At 54.1% G+C, this 19,086-nt stretch overlaps 1 protein-coding gene across 1 annotated transcript in view; it reads left to right on the forward strand.

Moving 5' to 3' along the window:
* The window catches only part of CIMIP6 (ciliary microtubule inner protein 6), a 225,813-nt gene that overhangs the window by 58,575 nt on the left and 148,152 nt on the right, over window positions 1-19,086 (forward strand). The window contains exon 2 of the mRNA XM_086925426.1: window positions 17,654-17,879. Coding sequence (XP_086781552.1) covers window positions 17,654-17,879 — 226 coding nt within the window. The remainder of the gene's footprint in view (window positions 1-17,653; window positions 17,880-19,086) is intronic.

A 19,086-nucleotide genomic window follows, 5' to 3' on the forward strand; every position in this document is an offset into this window, starting at 1 on the left:
AGGGATGCATAACAGTGCAGTCTTTTTTGGGGTACATACAAATGTGCACATTACATAGACACCACTTCAGATGTACACAAAATGTGCACTGCACTGAAATCCAATTGAGTGTACATATTCTGCGCAAGCAGAAATCACAGAGGTGGTATCATGAACCATAATGAGGGATGGAATCAAGGTAACTTACCCTATGTCATCAGACGTGTAATAGGAGTGTACCCGACCTCTTGTATTGCTTTGAACAGGCCTTTATTTTAAATATTTCATCCCCAGTATAGGAACTAACTCACTGCCTGCAGAACTAATACTGTATTTCTAGTTAACTATTTTTGGGGGAACACAAACAATTTCAAGTGAAGTTAACATGCGCATTGCAATGCAGTATACGTTTCTCTTGGGTGGCAATATAAACAAGCAATTGCTAAGCCAATATGTTTAGTGTCTGCCAGGCTTTTGGATTTGTCAATGCCTGGTTTGTCATGGTTTTAGTAAAACTGTATTGTTGGTGGATTCGCTGGGTCACTGCAAATATAAAAAGACACACTAGCCAGGAGCAAACATTTATTGGTCTCAAAAAGCTCACAATGCCACCCATATCATCGCAATTGTACCTCAAGGATGTGGTTTGTCCCTGATTCCTCTTTTTCTTGTTTTTGTTTTATTTTCTATGCTGTACCCTGTTAAGTAATAAAATCCTAAAAAAAAAACAAAAAACACAATGACAGTGTACTCCCTACCAATGAAAAGGAACAATTTAACTTGTGGATGTGCTTTGTCACAGTGAAGTTAGCCAGTGGTCGAAATAGGCTGCCCCATTGCTTTAGTGAGCAGAAGAACATTGTGAAAGACACAAACAACAGACGGATGGATGAAGAGGGCTGTCTGTGAGCTGCTGAAAGTATACTATATGTATTATTTAGGTAGAATAAAAAAGATCTTGGTTAATGCAAGGCTCACAAAAAACAATAACAAAAAATCCTGAACTGAAGAGGTGCCGCCCTGCCGACCCTCTGTAACTGGTCATCTGTGGGTTTGTGTCCACCCTGCCGACCCGCTGTAGTAGGTGTCTGCGGGTTTGTGTCCACCCTGCCGTCCCTCTGCAGTAGGCATCTGTGGATTTGTGTCCACCCTGGGACCCTCTGTAGTATGTGTCTGAGGGTTTGTGGCCACCCTGCCGACCCTCTGTAGTTAGTCATCTGTGGGTTTGTGTCCACCCTGGGACCCTCTGTAGTAGGTGTCTGTGGGTTTGTGTCCACCCTGCCGACCCTCTGTAGTAGGTGTCTGTGAGTTTGTGTCCACCCTGGGACCCTCTGTAGTAGGTGTCTGCGGGTTTGTGTCCACCCTGCCGACCCTCTGTAGCTAGTCATCTGTGGGTTTGTGTCCACCCTGCCGACCCGCTGTAGTAGGTGTCTGTGGGTTTGTGTCCACCCTGCCGACCCTCTGTAGCTAGTCATCTGTGGGTTTGTATCCAACCTGGGACCCTCTGTAGTAGGTGTCTGTGGGTTTGTGTCCACCCTGCCGACCTGCTGTAGTAGGTGTCTGTGAGTTTGTGTCCACCCTGGGACCCTCTGTAGTAGGTGTCTGAGGGTTTGTGTCCACCCTGCCGACCCTCTGCAGTAGGCATCTGTGGATTTGTGTCCACCATGGGACCCTCTGTAGTAGGTGTCTGAGGGTTTGGGTCCACCCTGCCGACCCTCTGTAGATGGTCATCTGTGGATTTGTGTCCACCCTGGGACCCTCTGTAGCAGGTGTCTGTGGGTTTATGTCCACCCTGGCACCCTCTGTTGTAGGTGTCAGTGGGTTTGTGTCCACCCTGGGACCCTCTGTAGTAGGTGTCTGTGGGTTTGTGTCCACCCTGCTGACCCTCTGTAGCTAGTCATCTGTGGGTTTGCGTCCACCCTGGGACCCTCTGTAGTAGGTGTCTGAGGGTTTGTGTCCACCCTACCGACCCTCTGTAGCTGGTCATCTGTGGGTTTGTGTCCACCCTGCCAACCCTCTGTAGTAGGTGTCTGTGGGTTTGTGTCCACCCTGGGTCCCTCTGCAGTAGGCTTCTATGGGTTTGTGACCACCCTACCGACCCTCGGTAGTAGGCGTCTGTGGATTTGTGTCCACCCTGGGACCCTCTGTAGTAGGTGTCTGTGGGTTTGTGTCCACCCTGCCGACCCTCTGTAGCTAGTCATCTGTGGGTTTGTGTCCACCCTGGGACCCTCTGTAGTAGGTGTCTGTGGGTTTGTGTCCACCCTGCCGACCCTCTGTAGTAGGTGTCTGTGGGTTTGTGTTCACCCTGGGACCCTCTGTAGTAGGTGTCTGAGGGTTTTGTCTGTGGGTTTGTGTCCACCCAGCCGACCCTCTGTAGCTAGTCATCTGTGGGTTTGTATCCACCCTGGGACCCTCTGTAGTAGGTGTCTGTGGGTTTGTGTCCACCCTGCCGACCCACTGTAGTAGGTGTCTGTGAGTTTGTGTCCTCCCTGGGACCCTCTGTAGTAGGTGTCTGAGGGTTTGTCTCCACCCTGCCGACCCTCTGTAGCTGGTCATCTGTGGATTTGTGTCCACCCTGGGACCCTCTGTAGCAGGTGTCTGTGGGTTTGTGTCCACCCTGCCGACCCGCTGTAGTAGGTGTCTGCTAGTTTGTGTCCACCCTGGGACCCTCTGTAGTAGGTGTCTGTGGGTTTGTGTCCACCCTGCCGACCTTCTGCAGTAGGCATCTGTGGATTTGTGTCCACCCTGGGACCCTCTGTAGTAGGTGTCTGAGGGTTTGTGTCCACCCTGCCGACTCTCTGTAGCTGGTCATCTGTGGATTTGTGTCCACCCTGGGACCCTCTGTAGCAGGTGTCTGTGGGTTTGTGTCCACCCTGGCACCCTCTGTTGTAGGTGTCAGTGGGTTTGTGTCCACCCTGGGACCCTCTGTAGTAGGTCTGTGGGTTTGTGTCCACCCTGCGGACCCTCTGTAGCTAGTCATCTGTGGGTTTGCGTCCACCCTGGGATCCTCTGTAGTAGGTGTCTGAGGGTTTGTGTCCACCCGACCGACCCTCTGTAGCTGGTCATCTGTGGGTTTGTGTCCACCCTGCCAACCCTCTGTAGTAGGTGTCTGTGGGTTTGTGTCCACCCTGGGTCCCTCTGCAGTAGGCTCCTATGGGTTTGTGACCACCCTACCGACCCTCGGCGTCTGTGGATTTGTGTCCACCCTGGGACCCTCTGTAGTAGGTGTCTGTGGGTTTGTGTCCACCCTGCCGACCCTCTGTAGCTAGTCATCTGTGGGTTTGTGTCCACCCTGGGACCCTCTGTAGCTAGTCATCTGTGGGTTTGTGTCCACCCTGGGACCCTCTGTTGTAGGTGTCTGTGGGTTTGTGTCCACCCTGCCGACCCTCTGTAGCTAGTCATCTGTGGGTTTGTGTCCACCCTGGGACCCTCTGTAGTAGGTGTCTGTGGGTTTGTGTCCACCCTGCCGACCCTCTGTAGTAGGTGTCTGTGGGTTTGTGTCCACCCTGCCGACCCTCTGTAGCAGGTGTCTGCAGGATTGTGTCCACCCTGCCGACCCGCTGTAGTAGGCATCTGTGGGTTTGTGTCCACCCTGGGACCCTCTGTAGTAGGTGTCCGAGGGTTTGTGTCCACCCTGCCGACCCTCTGCAGTAGGCGTCTGTGGATTTGTGTCCACCCTGGGACCCTCTTTTAGTAGGTGTCCGAGGGTTTGTGTCCACCCTGCCGACCCTCTGCAGTAGGCGTCTGTGGATTTTTGTCCACCCTGGGACCCTCTGTAGTAGGTGTCGGTGGGTTTGTGTCCACCCTGGGACCCTCTGTAGTAGGTGTCTGTGGGTTTGTGTCCACCCTGCCAACCCGCTGTAGTAGGTGTCTGTGAGTTTGTTTCCACCCTGGGACCCTCTGTAGTAGGTGTCTGCAGGTTTGTGCCCACCCTGGGACCCTCTGTAGTAGGTGTCTGAGGCTTTGTGTCCACCCTGCCGACCCTCTGTAGCTGGTCATCTGTGGGTTTGTGTCCACCCTGGCACTCTCTGTAGTAGGTGTCTGTGGGTTTGTGTCCACCCTGGGACCCTCTGTAGTATGTGTCTGCGAGTTTGTGTCCACCCTGCCGACCCACTGTAGCAGGTGTCTGTGGGTTTGAGTCCTCCCTGGGACTCTCTGCAGTAGGCGTCTATGGGTTTGTGTCCACTCTACCGACCCTCTGTAGCAAGTCATCTGTGGGTTTGTGTCCACCCTGGTACCCTCTGTAGTAGGTGTCTGTGGGTTTGTGTCCACCCTGCCGACCCTCTGTAGTAGGTGTCTGTGAGTTTGTGTCCACCCTGGGACCCTCTGTAGTAGGTGTCTGCGGGTTTGTGTCCACCCTGCCGGCCCTCTGTAGCTAGTCATCTGTGGGTTTGTGTCCACCCTGCCGACCCGCTGTAGTAGGTGTCTTTGGGTTTGTGTCCACCCTGCCGACCCTCTGTAGCTAGTCATCTGTGGGTTTGTATCCACCCTGGGACCCTCTGTAGTAGGTGTCTTTGAGTTTGTGTCCACCCTGCCGACCTGCTGTAGTAGGTCTCTGTGAGTTTGTGTCCACCCTGGGACCCTCTGTAGTAGGTGTCTGAGGGTTTGTGTCCACCCTGCCGACCCTCTGCAGTAGGCATCTGTGGATTTGTGTCCACCATGGGACCCTCTGTAGTAGGTGTCTGAGGGTTTGTGTCCACCCTGCCGACCCTCTGTAGCTGGTCATCTGTGGATTTGTGTCCACCCTGGGACCCTCTGTAGCAGGTGTCTGTGGGTTTATGTCCTCCCTGGCACCCTCTGTTGTAGGTGTCAGTGGGTTTGTGTCCACCCTGGGACCCTCTGTAGTAGGTGTCTGTGGGTTTGTGTCCACCCTGCTGACCCTCTGTAGCTAGTCATCTGTGGGTTTGCGTCCACCCTGGGACCCTCTGTAGTAGGTGTCTGAGGGTTTGTGTCCACCCTACCGACCCTCTGTAGCTGGTCATCTGTGGGTTTGTGTCCACCCTGCCAACCCTCTGTAGTAGGTGTCTGTGGGTTTGTGTCCACCCTGGGTCCCTCTGCAGTAGGCTTCTATGGGTTTGTGACCACCCTACCGACCCTCGGTAGTAGGCGTCTGTGGATTTGTGTCCACCCTGGGACCCTCTGTAGTAGGTGTCTGTGGGTTTGTGTCTACCCTGCCGACCCTCTGTAGCTAGTCATCTGTGGGTTTGTGTCCACCCTGGGACCCTCTGTAGTAGGTGTCTGTGGGTTTGTGTCCACCCTGCCGACCCTCTGTAGTAGGTGTCTGTGGGTTTGTGTTCACCCTGGGACCCTCTGTAGTAGGTGTCTGTGGGTTTGTGTCCATCCTGCCAACCCACTGTAGTAGGTGTCTGTGAGTTTGTGTCCACCCTGGGACCCTCTGTAGTAGGTGTCTGCGGGTTTGTGTCCACCCTGGGACCCTCTGTAGTAGGTGTCTGAGGCTTTGTGTCCACCCTGCCGACCCTCTGTAGCTTGTCATCTGTGGGTTTGTGTCCACCCTGGCACTCTCTGTAGTAGGTGTCTGTGGGTTTGTGTCCACCCTGGGACCCTCTGTAGTATGTGTCTGCGAGTTTGTGTCCACCCTGCCGACCCACTGTAGCAGGTGTCTGTGGGTTTGAGTCCTCCCTGGGACTCTCTGCAGTAGGCGTCTATGGGTTTGTGTCCACTATACCGACCCTCTGTAGCAAGTCATCTGTGGGTTTGTGTCCACCCTGGGACCCTCTGTAGTAGGTGTCTGTGGGTTTGTGTCCACCCTGGGACCCTCTGTAGTAGGTGTCTGAGGGTTTGTGTCCACCCTGCCGACCCTCTGTAGCTAGTCATCTGTGGGTTTGTGTCCACCCTGCCGACCCGCCGTAGTAGGTGTCTGTGGGTTTGTGTCCACCCTGCCGACCCTCTGTAGCTAGTCATCTGTGGGTTTATATCCACCCTGGGACCCTCTGTAGTAGGTGTCTGTGGGTTTGTGTCCACCCTGCCGACCCACTGTAGTAGGTGTCTGTAAGTTTGTGTCCACCCTGGGACCCTCTGTAGTAGGTGTCTGAGGGTTTGTGTCCACCCTGTCGACCCTCTGTAGCTGGTCATCTGTGGGTTTGTGTCCACCCTGGGACCCTCTGTAGCAGGTGTCTATGGGTTTGTGTCCACCCTGCCGAGTGCCGACCCGCTGTAGTAGGTGTCTGCTAGATTGTGTCCACCCTGGGACCCTCTGTAGTAGGTGTCTGTGGGTTTGTGTCCACCCTGCCGACCCTCTGCAGTAGGCATCTGTGGATTTGTGTCTACCCTGGGACCCTCTGTAGTAGGTGTCTGAGGGTTTGTGTCCACCCTGCCGACCCTCTATAGCTGGTCATCTGTGGATTTGTGTCCACCCTGGGACCCTCTGTAGCAGGTGTCTGTGGGTTTGTGTCCAATCTGGCACCCTCTGTTGTAGGTGTTAGTGGGTTTGTGTCAACCCTGGGACCCTCTGTAGTAGGTGTCTGTGGGTTTGTGTCCACCCTGCCGACCCTCTGTAGCTAGTCATCTGTGGGTTTGCGTCCACCCTGGGACCCTCTGTAGTAGGTGTCTGAGGGTTTGTGTCCACCCTACCGACCCTCTGTAGCTGGTCATCTGTGGGTTTGTGTCCACCCTCCCAACCCTCTGTAGTAGGTGTCTGTGGGTTTGTGTCCACCCTGGGTCCCTCTGCAGTAGGCTTCTATGGGTTTGTGACCACCCTACCGACCCTCGGTAGTAGGCGTCTGTGGATTTGTGTCCACCCTGGGACCCTCTGTAGTAGGTGTCTGTGGGTTTGTGTCCACCCTGCCGACCCTCTGTAGCTAGTCATCTGTGGGTTTGTGTCCACCCTGCCGACCCGCTGTAGTAGGTGTCTGTGGGTTTGTGTCCACCCTGCCGACCCGCTGTAGTAGGTGTCTGTGGGTTTGTGTCCACCCTGGGACCCTCTGTAGTAGGTGTCTGAGGGTTTGTGTCCACCCTGCCGACCCTCTGTAGCTGGTCATCTGTGGATTTGTGTCCACCCTGGGACCCTCTGTAGCAGGTGTCTGTGGGTTTGTGTCCACCCTGCCGATCTGCTGTAGTAGGTGTCTGCTAGTTTGTGTCCACCCTGGGACCCTCTGTAGCAGGTGTCTGTGGGTTTGTGTCCACCCTGGCACCCTCTGTTGTAGGTGTCAGTGGGTTTGTGTCCACCCTGGGACCCTCTGTATTAGGTGTCTGTGGGTTTGAGTCCACCCTGCCGACCCTCTGTAGCTGGTCATCTGTGGGTTTGTGTCCACCCTGCCAACCCTCTGTAGTAGGTGTCTGTGGGTTTGTGTCCACCCTGGGTCCCTCTGCAGTAGGCTTCTATGGGTTTGTGACCACCCTACCGACCCTCGGTAGTAGGCGTCTGTGGATTTGTGTCCACCCTGGGACCCTCGGTTGTAGGTGTCTGTGGGTTTGTGTCCACCCTGCCGACCCTCTGTAGCTAGTCATCCGTGGATTTGTGTCCACCCTGGGACCCTCTGTAGTAGGTGTCTGTGGGTTTGTGTCCACCCTGCCGACCCTCTGTAGTAGGTGTCTGTGGGTTTGTGTCCACCCTGCCGACCCTCTGTAGCAGGTGTCTGCAGGATTGTGTCCACCCTGCCGACCCGCTGTAGTAGGCATCTGTGGGTTTGTGTCCACCCTGGGACCCTCTGTAGTAGGTGTCCGAGGGTTTGTGTCCACCCTGCCGACCCTCTGCAGTAGGCGTCTGTGGATTTGTGTCCACCCTGAGACCCTCTTTTAGTAGGTGTCCGAGGGTTTGTGTCCACCCTGCCAACCCTCGGCAGTAGGATTCTGTGGATTTTTGTCCACCCTGGGACCCTCTGTAGTAGGTGTCTGTGGGTTTGTGTCCACCCTGGGACCCTCTGTAGTAGGTGTCTGTGGGTTTGTGTCCACCCTGCCGACCCGCTGTAGTAGGTGTCTGTGAGTTTGTGTCCACCCTGGGACCCTCTGTAGTAGGTGTCTGCGGGTTTGTGTCCACCCTGGGACCCTCTGTAGTAGTTGTCTGAGGCTTTGTGTCCACCCTGCCGACCCTCTGTAGCTGGTCATCTGTGGGTTTGTGTCCACCCTGGCACTCTCTGTAGTAGGTGTCTGTGGGTTTGTGTCCACCCTGGGACCCTCTGTAGTAGGTGTCTGCGAGTTTGTGTCCACCCTGCTGACCCACTGTAGCAGGTGTCTGTGGGTTTGAGTCCTCCCTGGGACTCTCTGCAGTAGGCGTCTATGGGTTTGTGTCCACTCTACCGACCCTCTGTAGCAAGTCATCTGTGGGTTTGTGTCCACCCTGGGACCCTCTGTAGTAGGTGTCTGTGGGTTTGTGTCCACCCTGGGACCCTCTGTAGTAGGTGTCTGAGGGTTTGTATCCACCCTACCGACCCTCTGTAGCACGTCATTTGTGGGTTTGTGTCCACCCTGGGACCCTCTGTAGTAGGTGTCTGTGGGTTTGTATCCACCCTGCCAACCCTCTGTAGCTAGTCATCTGTGGGTTTGTGTCTACCCTGCCAACCCTCTGTAGTAGGTGAAGCTGAACGGGGAGAAAACCGAGGTTTTGATCTTCGGGGGAGACCAGGATGCCTGGTCAAGTGACTGGTGGCCCCCATCCCTCGGAGAATGCCCAAGGCCCACCAAATCCGCCCGGAATTTGGGCGTAATGATTGATTCCTCTCTTGCTATGGACCAGCAGGTAAATAGAACGATTTCTACCTGCTGGGGTATCATTAGGACCCTTAAGAAAATCACTCATAACCTCTCCCTGAAAGCCCGTAAACAGACTGTAGTGGCCTTGGTTACCTCCCGGCTAGACTACTGTAATGCACTCTACTCGGGTATTAACCTAGGCCTGATACAACGTCTTCAGACTGTTCAAAACACGGCAGCTAGATTTATTCTGGATGTCCCCAGCAGCTCATCTGCTACTCTAGCCAGGAAGAGTCTACATTGGCTCCCGATTCAGTCCAGGATCTCTTTTAAGATCCTATGTCTGGTCCATGGGGCCCTATTTGGAGATGGCTCTGAAGATATTCGATCTCTCTTAGCCTCCTATACTCCCTATAGAAACCTTCGCTCCGTCAGTAAGAACCTTTTGATTGTCCCTCGGGTTCGGAAAGTCAGGTGGGGAGGAAGGGCCTTTTCGGTTGTGGCCCCCAGGCTGTGGAACACCCTTCCTCTGGAATAAAAAATTCAACCTGCCATTGGTCCCTTTAGGAGGGCATTAAAAACATGGCTTTTTTCAGAGGCATACCCATAAGCTGGCTCCTGGTACATACATTTTCAGAACTTTTTCTGTTAGGCGCCTTGATGCCTAGGGGCTAAGTCTGTGCGTTACAAGACTACTTTCATGCCATTCATTTCAGGTGTCTGTGGGTTTGTGTCCACCCTGGCAGTAGGCTTCTATGTGTTTGTGTCTACCCTACCGACCCTCAGTAGTAGGCGTCTGTGGATTTGTGTCCACCCTGGGACCCTCTGTAGTAGGTGTCTGTGGGTTTGTGTCCACCCTGCCGACCCTCTGTAGCTAGTCATCTGTGGGTTTGTGTCCACCCTGGGACCCTCTGTAGTAGGTGTCTGTGGGTTTGTGTCCACCCTGCCGACGCTCTGTAGCTAGTCATCTGTGGGTTTGTATCCACCCTGGGACCCTCTGTAGTAGGTGTCTGTGGGTTTGTGTCCACCCTGCCGACCCTCTGTAGCTAGTCATCTGTGGGTTTGTGTCCACCTTGGGACCCTCTGTAGTAGGTGTCTGTGGGTTTGTGTCCACCCTGCCGACCCTCTGTAGCTAGTCATCTGTGGGTATGTTTCCACCCTGGGACCCTTCTGCAGTAGGCTTCTATGGGTTTGTGTCCACCCTACCCACCCTCTGTAGTAGGCGTCTGCGGGTTTGTGTCTACCCTGGGACCCTCTGTAGTAGTTGTCTGTGGGTTTGTGTCCACCCTGCCGACCCTCTGTAGCTAGTCATCGGTGGGTTTGTGTCCACCCTGGGACCCTCTGTAGTAGGTGTCTGCTAGTTTGTGTCCACCCTGGGACCCTCTGTAGTAGGTGTCTGCGGGTTTGTGTCCACCCTTGGACCCTCTGTAGTAGGTGTCTGCTAGTTTGTGTCCACCCTCTGTAGCTAGTCATCTGTGGGTTTGTATCCACCCTGGGACCCTCTGTAGTAGGTGTCTGTAGGTTTGTGTCCACCCTGCCGACCCTCTGTAGCTAGTCATCTGTGGGTTTGTGTCCACCCTGGGACCCTCTGTAGTAGGTGTCTGTGGGTTTGTGTCCACCCTGCCGACCCTCTGTAGCTAGTCATCTGTGGGTTTGTTTCCACCCGGGGACCCTTCTGCAGTAGGCTTCTATGGGTTTGTGTCTACCCTCTGTAGTAGGCGTCTGCGGGTTTGTGTCTACCCAGGGACCCTCTGTAGTAGTTGTCTGTGGGTTTGTGTCCACCCTGCCGACCCGCTGTAGTAGGTGTCTTTGGGTTTGTGTCCACCCTGCCGACCCTCTGTAGCTAGTCATCTGTGGGTTTGTATCCACCCTGGGACCCTCTGTAGTAGGTGTCTTTGAGTTTGTGTCCACCCTGCCAACCTGCTGTAGTAGGTGTCTGTGAGTTTGTGTCCACCCTGGGACCCTCTGTAGTAGGTGTCTGAGGGTTTGTGTCCACCCTGCCGACCCTCTGCAGTAGGCATCTGTGGATTTGTGTCCACCATGGGACCCTCTGTAGTAGGTGTCTGAGGGTTTGTGTCCACCCTGCCGACCCTCTGTAGCTGGTCATCTGTGGATTTGTGTCCACCCTGGGACCCTCTGTAGCAGGTGTCTGTGGGTTTATGTCCTCCCTGGCACCCTCTGTTGTAGGTGTCAGTGGGTTTGTGTCCACCCTGGGACCCTCTGTAGTAGGTGTCTGTGGGTTTGTGTCCACCCTGCTGACCCTCTGTAGCTAGTCATCTGTGGGTTTGCGTCCACCCTGGGACCCTCTGTAGTAGGTGTCTGAGGGTTTGTGTCCACCCTACCGACCCTCTGTAGCTGGTCATCTGTGGGTTTGTGTCCACCCTGCCAACCCTCTGTAGTAGGTGTCTGTGGGTTTGTGTCCACCCTGGGTCCCTCTGCAGTAGGCTTCTATGGGTTTGTGACCACCCTACCGACCCTCGGTAGTAGGCGTCTGTGGATTTGTGTCCACCCTGGGACCCTCTGTAGTAGGTGTCTGTGGGTTTGTGTCTACCCTGCCGACCCTCTGTAGCTAGTCATCTGTGGGTTTGTGTCCACCCTGGGACCCTCTGTAGTAGGTGTCTGTGGGTTTGTGTCCACCCTGCCGACCCTCTGTAGTAGGTGTCTGTGGGTTTGTGTTCACCCTGGGACCCTCTGTAGTAGGTGTCTGTGGGTTTGTGTCCACCCTGCCAACCCGCTGTAGTAGGTGTCTGTGAGTTTGTGTCCACCCTGGGACCCTCTGTAGTAGGTGTCTGCGGGTTTGTGTCCACCCTGGGACCCTCTGTAGTAGGTGTCTGAGGCTTTGTGTCCACCCTGCCGACCCTCTGTAGCTGGTCATCTGTGGGTTTGTGTCCACCCTGGCACTCTCTGTAGTAGGTGTCTGTGGGTTTGTGTCCACCCTGGGACCCTCTGTAGTATGTGTCTGCGAGTTTGTGTCCACCCTGCCGACCCACTGTAGCAGGTGTCTGTGGGTTTGAGTCCTCCCTGGGACTCTCTGCAGTAGGCGTCTATGGGTTTGTGTCCACTATACCGACCCTCTGTAGCAAGTCATCTGTGGGTTTGTGTCCACCCTGGGACCCTCTGTAGTAGGTGTCTGTGGGTTTGTGTCCACCCTGGGACCCTCTGTAGTAGGTGTCTGAGGGTTTGTGTCCACCCTGCCGACCCTCTGTAGCTAGTCATCTGTGGGTTTGTGTCCACCCTGCCGACCCGCCGTAGTAGGTGTCTGTGGGTTTGTGTCCACCCTGCCGACCCTCTGTAGCTAGTCATCTGTGGGTTTATATCCACCCTGGGACCCTCTGTAGTAGGTGTCTGTGGGTTTGTGTCCACCCTGCCGACCCACTGTAGTAGGTGTCTGTAAGTTTGTGTCCACCCTGGGACCCTCTGTAGTAGGTGTCTGAGGGTTTGTGTCCACCCTGTCGACCCTCTGTAGCTGGTCATCTGTGGGTTTGTGTCCACCCTGGGACCCTCTGTAGCAGGTGTCTATGGGTTTGTGTCCACCCTGCCGACCCGCTGTAGTAGGTGTCTGCTAGATTGTGTCCACCCTGGGACCCTCTGTAGTATGTGTCTGTGGGTTTGTGTCCACCCTGCCGACCCTCTGCAGTAGGCATCTGTGGATTTGTGTCTACCCTGGGACCCTCTGTAGTAGGTGTCTGAGGGTTTGTGTCCACCCTGCCGACCCTCTATAGCTGGTCATCTGTGGATTTGTGTCCACCCTGGGACCCTCTGTAGCAGGTGTCTGTGGGTTTGTGTCCAATCTGGCACCCTCTGTTGTAGGTGTCAGTGGGTTTGTGTCAACCCTGGGACCCTCTGTAGTAGGTGTCTGTGGGTTTGTGTCCACCCTGCCGACCCTCTGTAGCTAGTCATCTGTGGGTTTGCGTCCACCCTGGGACCCTCTGTAGTAGGTGTCTGAGGGTTTGTGTCCACCCTACCGACCCTCTGTAGCTGGTCATCTGTGGGTTTGTGTCCACCCTCCCAACCCTCTGTAGTAGGTGTCTGTGGGTTTGTGTCCACCCTGGGTCCCTCTGCAGTAGGCTTCTATGGGTTTGTGACCACCCTACCGACCCTCGGTAGTAGGCGTCTGTGGATTTGTGTCCACCCTGGGACCCTCTGTAGTAGGTGTCTGTGGGTTTGTGTCCACCCTGCCGACCCTCTGTAGCTAGTCATCTGTGGGTTTGTGTCCACCCTGCCGACCCGCTGTAGTAGGTGTCTGTGGGTTTGTGTCCACCCTGCCGACCCTCTGTAGCTAGTCATCTGTGGGTTTGTATCCACCCTGGGACTCTCTGTAGTAGGTGTCTGTGGGTTTGTGTCCACCCTGCCGACCCGCTGTAGTAGGTGTCTGTGGGTTTGTGTCCACCCTGGGACCCTCTGTAGTAGGTGTCTGAGGGTTTGTGTCCACCCTGCCGACCCTCTGTAGCTGGTCATCTGTGGATTTGTGTCCACCCTGGGACCCTCTGTAGCAGGTGTCTGTGGGTTTGTGTCCACCCTGCCGATCTGCTGTAGTAGGTGTCTGCTAGTTTGTGTCCACCCTGGGACCCTCTGTAGCAGGTGTCTGTGGGTTTGTGTCCACCCTGGCACCCACTGTTGTAGGTGTCAGTGGGTTTGTGTCCACCCTGGGACCCTCTGTATTAGGTGTCTGTGGGTTTGAGTCCACCCTGCCGACCCTCTGTAGCTGGTCATCTGTGGGTTTGTGTCCACCCTGCCAACCCTCTGTAGTAGGTGTCTGTGGGTTTGTGTCCACCCTGGGTCCCTCTGCAGTAGGCTTCTATGGGTTTGTGACCACCCTACCGACCCTCGGTAGTAGGCGTCTGTGGATTTGTGTCCACCCTGGGACCCTCTGTTGTAGGTGTCTGTGGGTTTGTGTCCACCCTGCCGACCCTCTGTAGCTAGTCATCCGTGGATTTGTGTCCACCCTGGGACCCTCTGTAGTAGGTGTCTGTGGGTTTGTGTCCTCCCTGCCGACCCTCTGTAGTAGGTGTCTGTGGGTTTGTGTCCACCCTGCCGACCCTCTGTAGCAGGTGTCTGCAGGATTGTGTCCACCCTGCCGACCCGCTGTAGTAGGCATCTGTGGGTTTGTGTCCACCCTGGGACCCTCTGTAGTAGGTGTCCGAGGGTTTGTGTCCACCCTGCCGACCCTCTGCAGTAGGCGTCTGTGGATTTGTGTCCACCCTGGGACCCTCTTTTAGTAGGTGTCCGAGGGTTTGTGTCCACCCTGCCAACCCTCGGCAGTAGGATTCTGTGGATTTTTGTCCACCCTGGGACCCTCTGTAGTAGGTGTCTGTGGGTTTGTGTCCACCCTGGGACCCTCTGTAGTAGGTGTCTGTGGGTTTGTGTCCACCCTGCCGACCCGCTGTAGTAGGTGTCTGTGAGTTTGTGTCCACCCTGGGACCCTCTGTAGTAGGTGTCTGCGGGTTTGTGTCCACCCTGGGACCCTCTGTAGTAGTTGTCTGAGGCTTTGTGTCCACCCTGCCGACCCTCTGTAGCTGGTCATCTGTGGGTTTGTGTCCACCCTGGCACTCTCTGTAGTAGGTGTCTGTGGGTTTGTGTCCACCCTGGGACCCTCTGTAGTAGGTGTCTGCGAGTTTGTGTCCACCCTGCTGACCCACTGTAGCAGGTGTCTGTGGGTTTGAGTCCTCCCTGGGACTCTCTGCAGTAGGCGTCTATGGGTTTGTGTCCACTCTACCGACCCTCTGTAGCAAGTCATCTGTGGGTTTGTGTCCACCCTGGGACCCTCTGTAGTAGGTGTCTGTGGGTTTGTGTCCACCCTGGGACCCTCTGTAGTAGGTGTCTGAGGGTTTGTATCCACCCTACCGACACTCTGTAGCACGTCATTTGTGGGTTTGTGTCCACCCTGGGACCCTCTGTAGTAGGTGTCTGTGGGTTTGTATCCACCCTGCCAACCCTCTGTAGCTAGTCATCTGTGGGTTTGTGTCTACCCTGCCAACCCTCTGTAGTAGGTGAAGCTGAACGGGGAGAAAACCGAGGTTTTGATCTTCGGGGGAGACCAGGATGCCTGGTCAAGTGACTGGTGGCCCCCATCCCTCGGAGAATGCCCAAGGCCCACCAAATCCGCCCGGAATTTGGGCGTAATGATTGATTCCTCTCTTGCCATGGACCAGCAGGTAAATAGAACGATTTCTACCTGCTGGGGTATCATTAGGACCCTTAAGAAAATCACTCATAACCTCTCCCTGAAAGCCCGTAAACAGACTGTAGTGGCCTTGGTTACCTCCCGGCTAGACTACTGTAATGCACTCTACTCGGGTATTAACCTAGGCCTGATACAACGTCTTCAGACTGTTCAAAACACGGCAGCTAGATTTATTCTGGATGTCCCCAGCAGCTCATCTGCTACTCTAGCCAGGAAGAGTCTACATTGGCTCCCGATTCAGTCCAGGATCTCTTTTAAGATCCTATGTCTGGTCCATGGGGCCCTATTTGGAGATGGCTCTGAAGATATTCCATCTCTCTTAGCCTCCTATACTCCCTATAGAAACCTTCGCTCCGTCAGTAAGAACCTTTTGATTGTCCCTCGGGTTCGGAAAGTCAGGTGGGGAGGAAGGGCCTTTTCGGTTGTGGCCCCCAGGCTGTGGAACACCCTTCCTCTGGAATAAAAAATTCAACCTGCCATTGGTCCCTTTAGGAGGGCATTAAAAACATGGCTTTTTTCAGAGGCATACCCATAAGCTGGCTCCTGGTACATACATTTTCAGAACTTTTTCTGTTAGGCGCCTTGATGCCTAGGGGCTAAGTCTGTGCGTTACAAGACTACTTTCATGCCATTCATTTCAGGTGTCTGTGGGTTTGTGTCCACCCTGGCAGTAGGCTTCTATGTGTTTGTGTCTACCCTACCGACCCTCAGTAGTAGGCGTCTGTGGATTTGTGTCCACCCTGGGACCCTCTGTAGTAGGTGTCTGTGGGTTTGTGTCCACCCTGCCGACCCTCTGTAGCTAGTCATCTGTGGGTTTGTGTCCACCCTGGGACCCTCTGTAGTAGGTGTCTGTGGGTTTGTGTCCACCCTGCCGACGCTCTGTAGCTAGTCATCTGTGGGTTTGTATCCACCCTGGGACCCTCTGTAGTAGGTGTCTGTGGGTTTGTGTCCACCCTGCCGACCCTCTGTAGCTAGTCATCTGTGGGTTTGTGTCCACCTTGGGACCCTCTGTAGTAGGTGTCTGTGGGTTTGTGTCCACCCTGCCGACCCTCTGTAGCTAGTCATCTGTGGGTATGTTTCCACCCTGGGACCCTTCTGCAGTAGGCTTCTATGGGTTTGTGTCCACCCTACCCACCCTCTGTAGTAGGCGTCTGCGGGTTTGTGTCTACCCTGGGACCCTCTGTAGTAGTTGTCTGTGGGTTTGTGTCCACCCTGCCGACCCTCTGTAGCTAGTCATCGGTGGGTTTGTGTCCACCCTGGGACCCTCTGTAGTAGGTGTCTGCTAGTTTGTGTCCACCCTGGGACCCTCTGTAGTAGGTGTCTGCGGGTTTGTGTCCACCCTTGGACCCTCTGTAGTAGGTGTCTGCTAGTTTGTGTCCACCCTCTGTAGCTAGTCATCTGTGGGTTTGTATCCACCCTGGGACCCTCTGTAGTAGGTGTCTGTAGGTTTGTGTCCACCCTGCCGACCCTCTGTAGCTAGTCATCTGTGGGTTTGTGTCCACCCTGGGACCCTCTGTAGTAGGTGTCTGTGGGTTTGTGTCCACCCTGCCGACCCTCTGTAGCTAGTCATCTGTGGGTTTGTTTCCACCCGGGGACCCTTCTGCAGTAGGCTTCTATGGGTTTGTGTCTACCCTCTGTAGTAGGCGTCTGCGGGTTTGTGTCTACCCAGGGACCCTCTGTAGTAGTTGTCTGTGGGTTTGTGTCCACCCTGCCGACCCTCTGTAGCTAGTCATCTGTGGGTTAGTGTCCACCCTCGTACCCTCTGTAGTAGGTGTCTGTGGGTTTGTGTCCACCCTGGGACCCTCTGTAGTAGGTGTCTGCGGGTTTGTGTCCACCCTGCCGACCCTCTGTAGCAGGTGTATGTGGGTTTGTGTCCAGCCTGGGACCCTCTTCAGTAGGCTTCTATGGGTTTGTGTCCACCCTACAGACCCTCTGTAGCTAGTCATCTGTGGGTTTGTATCCACCCTGGGACCCTCTGTAGTAGGTGTCTGTGGGTTTGTGTCCACCCTGCCGACCCTCTGTAGCTAGTCATCTGTGGGTTTGTTTCCACCCTGGGACCCTTCTGCAGTAGGCTTCTATGGGTTTGTGTCCATCCTCTGTAGTAGGCGTCTGCAGGTTTGAGTCTACCCTGGGACCCTCTGTAGTAGTTGTCTGTGGGTTTGTGTCCACCCTGCCGACCCTCTGTAGATAGTCATCTGTGGGTTTGTGTCCACCCTGGTACCCTCTGTAGTAGGTGTCTGTGGGTTTGTGTCCACCCTGGGACCCTCTGTAGTAGGTGTATGTGGGCTTGTGTCCAGCCTGGGACCCTTTGCAGTAGGCGTCTGTGGATTTGTGTCCCCCTGGGACCCTCTGTAGTAGGTATATGTGGGTTTGTGTCCACCCTCGGACTCTCTGTAGTAGGCTTCTATGGGTTTGTGTCCACCCTACCGACCCTCTGTAGCTAGTCATCTGTGGGTTTGTGTCCATCCTGGGACCCTCTGTAGTGGGCGTCTGTGGATTTGTGTCCACCCTGGGACCCTCTGTAGTAGGCGTCTGTGGATTTGTGTCCCCCTGGGACCCTCTGTAGTAGACATCTGTGGATTTGTGTCCCCCTGGGACCCTCTGTAGTAGGCGTCTGTGGATTTGTGTCTCCCTGGGACCCTCTGTAGTAGGCATCTGTGGATTCGTGTCCACCCTGGCGATAGTGTCTGGGGAGACAAAATGTACCAAAAACAATTCACTCAGTTTCATACTAGAATTACCTCCACATTGATAACAAGTTTGACATTTACATGGCAGAATGTACAACGATTCTGCGTTAATGCTGGTATTTAGGTTGTTTGCACCATTATATCTTTTCAGCATGAACACCTACAGAGTATTCAACGAGAGAGTATCAGGAGCAAGGACGGGCCTGGACACGTTCATCCATGGATATAAGGATAAAGAGCAGGATGGCCTGGGCCCTGCGGTGCAAGGTAGCCACAACATCCCTCATCCATACTACGCAAAGTTCCTACAGAGCAACGTGCGCTTCTTAAATGAGCCCATCAGTCACATGGAGACAGCAGCCACCATGCACAAGCAGGTATGGCTTTATGCAGCATATCAACCGAGCTGTTGTTAGAGGGAGAAAAGAGGCGGTGACCTTCACACGGACACAAAGGCTTTTTTGTGTGCACGTTACTAACCAAGGTTGTGTAAATGTTGCCATGATGCACAATCTCACTATTGATTCCATTTGTAACAACTTGTATGCCACAACCCTCGTTCTCATGCTCCTCTGACGACACCTCATGAGCGCGGAGACATTTTCCCAGGGTGCATAATGTGTGCCATGGAAGCAGGTGTGCTTCTGCATGGAATGTCCTACATGTGGGTTTTTCTTTCGTTTGTCTTGGCTCCTGTTGTTCTCGAGTAACCAGGGTGCTTTTGCTTCACATGTTTGTTTTATGTCCAGTACCTCGCCTTTCTGTCTTCAGCTCTTGGCTGTGGGTCGCCTCTGTGTTTTTGTGGCTGTCACCACAACACTGCTGCACGTTTTACTGGCTGGCTCCACTGGAATGCAAGTGAGACTGTTGGCTATGAAAGGAATATATGTTAATAGTAATCTGTTTTATGTAGTTCTTCAAAAGGTATATATCCCGTTCGGATTTACTGTAACAGGTGTTACTATTACCTAGTTTAAAGGTACTGTAAGTAAGAGGTGTTACTATTACCCAGTTTAAAGGTACTGTAAGTAACAGGTGTTACTATTACCCAGTGTAAAGTACTGTAAGTAACATGTGTTACTATTATCCAGTTTAAAGGTACTGGAAGTAACATGTGTTACTATTATCCAGTTAAAGGTACTGTAAGTAACATGTGCTACTATTACCCAGTGTAAGGTACTGTAAGTAACATGTGCTACAATTACCCAGCTTAAAGGTACTGTAAGTAACAGGTGTTACTATTACCCAGTTCAAAGGTACTGTGGCTCACTGGTTAGAGGCGGCAGACCCGAGAGCAGAGGACGGCCCGGGACCAGGGTTCGATTCCCGGCGCGGCAGGTTTCTGGACCAGGGTCAGCGGACTCGATAATTCTCTCGCCTCGGTGCCCACTCTGATCAGCGATCACACTCGGCAACTCTGGGCATTAGCTTGCCTCATCTTCACTAACGGCCCCACCAGACCGCCGGGGATGCCTGGTCTCACCCTGGAGATACCCATTAAGGGACCATCTCTCAGGGAAGCCAGGAAGGGTTTCGCAGCGGTCGAAGCGCCTTGGGACCCTCCGGGTAAGTAGTGCGCTATAG

Source organism: Lissotriton vulgaris, chromosome 6, assembly GCF_964263255.1.
Source record: "Lissotriton vulgaris chromosome 6, aLisVul1.2, whole genome shotgun sequence".
NCBI classification, from domain to species: Eukaryota; Metazoa; Chordata; class Amphibia; order Caudata; family Salamandridae; genus Lissotriton; species Lissotriton vulgaris.